The 6,357-nt window shown below is 40.3% G+C and overlaps 1 protein-coding gene across 1 annotated transcript in view; it reads left to right on the top strand.

Annotated features, from left to right (window-relative positions):
* LOC135097853 (uncharacterized) overlaps positions 1-2,845 on the top strand; it is a 23,542-nt gene extending 20,697 nt beyond the window's left edge. The window contains exons 2-3 of the mRNA XM_063999922.1: positions 728-1,175; positions 1,892-2,845. Of these exons, the coding sequence (XP_063855992.1) occupies positions 930-1,175; positions 1,892-2,695 (1,050 nt within the window). The 5' untranslated portion in view covers positions 728-929 and the 3' untranslated portion in view covers positions 2,696-2,845. The remainder of the gene's footprint in view (positions 1-727; positions 1,176-1,891) is intronic.
* The last annotated feature ends 3,512 nt before the right edge of the window (positions 2,846-6,357 follow it).

Here is a 6,357-nt window from a genome sequence, read left to right as displayed (position 1 = left end):
GAATGGTGTTGGGCTGTCTGTCTGTATGTATGTATGTTTGTTTGTTTGTCTTTCTGTGTATGTATATTTATCTGTATGTCTGTCTGTTTGTTTTCTTTTAAATCTTTCTGTATTTGCGTTTCTGTTTACATGTCTGTCTTTCGTCTCTCGTCTCTCTCTCTCTCTCTCTCTCTCTCTCTCTCTCTCTCTCTCTCTCTCTCTCTCTCTCTCTCTCTCTCTCTCTCTTCTTATAAAATTTAAAACGAATGAAGAGAAATCTATTCACTAATGCCGTCTCTATTTCTTTTTTTTTTTTTTTTACTGTTTTTGAGAAGCGAGAAGCAGCGGTACTTTGAATATTTTGCATTTCCAACACATTTACATTTATATTCACCTGAGTAAGAAGTTGTGCATCTCATTCCTGAAACATTTACATAAACTCTTATTTTGCTTGACTCCTGGATACCGCACTCACACACACACACACACACACACACACACACACACACACACACACACACAGGTGACTTAGGTTAGGTACACACAATTCCGAACAATAAATATTCTTCACAAACTTTTGAAAATCTGAAGGAACATGTAACTTTTTTTTTCTTCGCTTCGAAGCAACAATGGATGAAAAAAAGTTCAGGTAAATGAAAAAAAAATTGATTTTCCTTTATTTATTTCTCTATATTTCTCTTTCAGTTAGAGTTGCAATGCATAATTGTATATTCTCCACCCGACTCAGGTTAACATCATCGCCTCCCGCCTCCCGTATGCCTCTCGACCAGGACGATTTGATTGCCATTGCCTTAGCGGTGGCACTAAGAAGGAAAAAAAGAAGATTAAAGTGGACGAAGGACTGGCTGCTAAAAAGACATCAAATGTCACACACCAACTTGCTGGCCGAGTTGAAATTATAGCCAGATGATTGGCGTAATTATTTGCGGATGGACGAAGGAACATACATTGATCTCCTGAATCGTGTCACCCCTTTCATTACGTATGAGGACACGTGTATGAGAAAGGCCATAACTCCACATGAAAGACTGAGTGTCACTTTACGTTATTTAGCAACAGGCAGGTCACTAAATGATATGAAATATTCAGCTATCATTTCCACCAGCGCTTTATCATCAATCATACCAGAAACGTGTGATGCTCTGTACCAGGTTCTGCAAAATGACTACCTAAAGGTAAGAAATACATTATAACACATGTTGATTTGCAAGCGTTTATTGCAAACAGTATGACAGCTGATTTGTAGCAAAAAAAAATCATTTTAAGGTTGGTAAACATAAAGTAAAGTTGGGGCCATGTGCTATTAAGGCTGGAAATTTGCAAAATAGTGTTGCATGTCAGAGTCATAGGTGTTGCTACTGTCGTTGGTACTACAGCTATAAACAGAGTTTTTCGATGGGATTGGTAGTGGTACTGTATGTTGGGGTGTTGTTGCAATAACTCTACTTGAAGAATTCAGGTTTCTCATCTCTGCCTCAAACAATACATCATTAATTAGCTTTCGAGTTAATGTTGCAGTATGTTGGTCCATTGCATGTATTGTACGTGCAACATAGCTCCCGAAATGATCAATAGCAGAATCAGGTTTTTTTTCATCTAATTTCCTTGCCACGGTATCCAGTATATGATCTGATTTAGATAAACATTTGCGTCGACGTTTAACCTGGTGGGATGTGCAAGGTGTATCATCTCCCTCAAGTCCGTCTGCTTCTGCAATCTGAAAGTAAAGAGAGGTGAATTTACATTAACAGTATATGTAGCTAAATAGGTACATAGGTAGGTAGGAAGATAATGTGTGCGAGTGTCATGGTGAATCCTACACTTGCACAATTTACCATAATAATGGAGAACTACCACAATCCATATAATTATGCATTTTTATTTCTTTCAGTTTCCTACGTCAGTGGGTGAGTGGCAGCTTATTGCACAAGAGTTCGAGTCCAGATGGCACTTCCCAAACTGTCTCGGGGCGGTAGATGGCAAACATGTACGGATCACGCCACCACCAGATTGTGGTTCATATTTCTGGAACTATAAAGGGTACAACAGCCTTGTGTTATTGGCAGCGGTTAATGCGAACTATGAATTCACCATGGCTGACATTGGGACAAACGGCCGTGTATCAGATGGAGGGGTTATTGAAAACACACAATTTGGAAAACGGCTTTCAAATGGGACACTTAATCTTCCAGCAGACGCTCCCCCTGCAAATTCTGATACTAACTTGCCTTACGTCTTTGTAGGTGATGAGGCATTTGCACTGAGAACTGACTTTTTGAAACCATATCCTCAGAAAGATTTGGATGCAGAGAAGAGGGTTTTTAACTATAGACTGTCTAGAGCACGGAGAGTTGTAGAGAACGTGTTCGGTATAATGGCTTCTCGATTTAGAGTTTTTCATACAGCAATAAATCTGAAATTATCAAGTATTGAAAAGGTTGTTATGGCATGTGTTGTCCTTCACTTAAGAAAGACTTGTCCTTCAAAATATTCTCCAGAAGATTGCTACCATAGGGAGAATATTATAGAGAAAATAATTCGACCAGGGTTATCATTGGATCCTAATTCTGTTGCAGGCTTAGAAAATGATCAAGGAACACGAAACTATTCACAAATTGCTAAAGAAGTAAGGGTAAAATTTAAGGAATATTTTGCAAATGAAGGTGCAGTACCCTGGCAAAACGACTTCGTGTAAGTAAAATAATAAAGCGTACTGTTTTGTGTAAAGAAATTATACAACTGTGAAAATAAACGTATTGTAGTACTTTGTCATGATAAAGTATTTGTAAAACAATTACACTGAACTACTGTCTGTAAATAAAGTAAAATAAATATACGACTTCGATTAGAGCAGCTCTCTCGGGGTAAGTCTTGATCCAAAACAAACATCATCTCAAAAAACCAAAGAGAGGACGTATATATTTCATCTGGTGATGCCCCAGACTTCTTGAGTTTTCAATTTTCCTGTATTCTCTCCTGAAAGAGCTACGTAGGCAGTTGATTTTCTTTATCACGCCCTCCCGTGTACAGTCAGGCTCAAGTTCCTTCAATATGTCCTGAAGTGCTGATATCCCCTTACTTCTTGCTATTTTATTGGAATATTCCTTAGATTTCACTTTCCATAAGGCGGGATGATCTCGGTAGGTATGTATGAATTGCAGTAACACCTCCCTCTCGTTCCTCTTTCCACTGTTGTCCTCCATATTTCGGTCCTAGACGTTTCCTAGCACCTTCTTTGTTTTGATTTTTATCTATATATCTTTTAATATATATTTTTTTCCATTATCTATACTCTAAACGTACAAGTAGAATTTATACTAACAACATAGATGTGTAAACATTTGTTTTTTTGTTTGAATTTTCATTTATTTTCCTGATTTATATATTTTTCTTTTTTCTGTTTTCTTGTTTTACTTTCTACTCTAAACTTACTAATAGATCTTTTTATTTATATATTTATTTTTTTAATTTTTCTATTTTACTTTCCACTGCAGACAAATAATTTTTTCGTTTGTATTTTTATTTTTTTTTCTCTCTCCTTTTTATAATTTATATTCCTTCTATTTTATTTTCTACTCTAAACTTATAGCTAGAACGTTTTTATCATTTCCTTATGAGTATTCTTTTATCCATTTAAGTTTCTTCTTAATTTCTTCTCTAGTTTCTACTCTACATAAACTTACAACTAGAACTTTTTTAAATTTTGTTGTTTGTATTTTCTAATGTTCTTATTTATATTTCATATTTCCTCTATTCTACGTAAGCTTACAACTAAAACTTTTTTTTGTATTTTCTATTTTTTTCTTTCTTTTTATTTTCTATTTTTCATATTTCTCCTGCTTTACTTTCTACTCTACGTAAACTTACAACTAGAACTTTTTTTTGTATTTTCTTAATTTTTTTTTCATATTTTGTTCAATTTTCTTATTTTATATTTCATGTTTCTTCTGATTCACTCTCTAGTACTACTTAACTACGTAAACTTAAGACTATATCTTTTTTTTTTGTTTTCTTATTTGTATTTTTTTTTTTTTTTTTTCAATTTTCTTCCTTATATTATCTTTTCCATTGGCGCCTCAGTGGGGGGCGTTGTGGCGCCGCAGCAGCGAGAGGGCGCGGTGCATGCTGGGGTTAGACTCATGCCTTTTCCATTCCTGGGTGTGCTCATCACTTTCCGCCTCCGCCTCCTTCTCCCCGTCACTGCCTTCCTCCTTACAATCTTCTCTGTTCCAGTGTTCGTGCCCTTCATCCAGAGTGAAGCAATCTTCGTAGGACTTCTCTTCTGCACTGTAATCACCAAGCAGTTCCCTCCATTCCTCTTCATTCCTGGAGCCGCAATCTTCCTCTTCCATTCCTCCCAGCTCGAGACTCGGCTCTCCTTCACCTTCTTCCATGAGGTCACTGGCCCACGAGGCCTCAAGACGGTCCATCTCCTGCTCCATCCGTGCCATTTCAGCCTTCAGGGCAGCCAGCTCTGAGACGGAGCTCTGTTTCTCCTTCACTAGCACCCTGGCTTCCGTCTTAAGCACCGTGCATTCCGCGGACAGGATGTCCACGTAGGTGTCCATCTCGGTCGGCGGCTTCACTGGCAGAGGCTCCCAGGCCTGCAGGAGGTCCCAGAACGGCAGTGTGCACAGCGGACACTTCGGACACATTTTTCCAACCCAGGGAGTCTTCTCCTCCACCATTCCTTTCCGTTCATTGGTTTCACAGGCGTCGTCTTGTTTGTGTTGCTGTTCAGGCGCCTTTGTGTTCCCATCGTCAATGGTCAGGCCTAAAACAAAGTCTTCGGTCTCTCCCTTGCCCAGCCGCCGCATGAAGTCCGCCACCGGCCTGAAGGTGACGACTTTCCCTCGGCTGTGCGTCAGAACGATCTTGACCAGGGCGTCCCCTGACCTGTGGCGCGCCTTCAGCAGGCGGCCCATGTCCATGGCTGCCGGCATTGAGGTGTAGGTCTTGGGGGTTGTCATGTAGTACTCCTCCCCGTGGAAGGGGAAGACCGCCACCTGCTTAAAGGAGGCTCGCGGCACGCAGCGCCACCACCAGCCACGCTTCTGTACCGAAACCTTCACCTTCAGCGGCTTGGCGTGTGGGGCGTCGCCAGCCTCCACCTCACACACGCCATGCATCTCAGTTTTCTCAAGAGCGTCACTTTTCATTTTGTCTATCAAATTATAATAAGACAAAATCAAAGTAAGCACCACCTGTCCATGCGAATACTGATGGTTGGGATCTCCGAGGCTTCCACCACAGGCCTCAACACTCCCCAGAAAACGACCCAATGAGTCTGCTGTATAAAGGTAAAAGGTCTAGTCACACTCTTTCTGTTGAAGTCTTGCTTGTATCACGAACCTGACAGGCGAGTGTGGTGTTGGCAGTGCTGGCCGCTGACTCATCACCATTCTTCAGTTTGTCTTCGTCATCACTTGATTCCTGTGTCTCTGATGAGGGAGGAGAGGGAGTCTGGGTTTGTTCGTTTTGTGAGTAAATTAGTTTTCCTTTCAGTCTCTCTCTCTCTCTCTCTCTCTCTCTCTCTCTCTCTCTCTCTCTCTCTCTCTCTCTCTCTCTCTCTCTCTCTCTCTCTCTCGTGCACTTATTCTGCACAATAAAAATAACGAAAAGCAGAACTAAACTTCACAAAAACTTCACAAAATAATCTCACATTATGCAACAAAACAAAACAGTAATTCTACGTAACTGATATTTCTCCTGCTCACAGTTCAGTAAAGCGTTATATCTGTCGCACTTTCATCGCAATGTTTCCATTAGAGTAATTGTGGTATTAGAATTTTTACTGTGACGCGCGCACAGGCGGCGACTGCAATGCACGGCGTGGTGTTTTCATTTACTTCTGCGAGGACACTTTGATCTTTCTCTGTCGCAATTCAGTGGGATGAAGAAAGTGTGGATGAAGGTGAATGTTATTACGCAATATCTACATTACATTTCAACAGAAAATTAAAATAAACAAACAAATAAATAAATAGGTAAATAGATAAACAGACAAATAAACAAACAAACAAACAAACAAAAACGAGACACCAAGAGGACAATTCAGTACACCGTCACTTTTTCCTCAACAATTATTCTCGGCACAGTCACCACCGGCCTTATCTGTTGACAGTGCTGTGACGACACATCTGCTAATGGTGATGCGCACCCTCACCACCACAGAAAGTGAAGGCAGGTGTTGCAAGAGCAGGTAATGTAGGGCAACACTCTGGTCACTTTACCTGCGAGAGAGAGAGAGAGAGAGAGAGAGAGAGAGAGAGAGAGAGAGAGAGAGAGAGAGAGAGACGATATATAAACAGACAGGCAGATAAACAGCAAACCAGTAAAACGACAAATAGGTAAATA

The sequence above is a fragment of the Scylla paramamosain genome, unplaced genomic scaffold (assembly GCF_035594125.1).
Source record: "Scylla paramamosain isolate STU-SP2022 unplaced genomic scaffold, ASM3559412v1 Contig34, whole genome shotgun sequence".
NCBI classification, from domain to species: Eukaryota; Metazoa; Arthropoda; class Malacostraca; order Decapoda; family Portunidae; genus Scylla; species Scylla paramamosain.
Note: the sequence above shows the minus strand (reverse complement) of the source record. Positions and strands in the feature narration are given on the sequence as shown.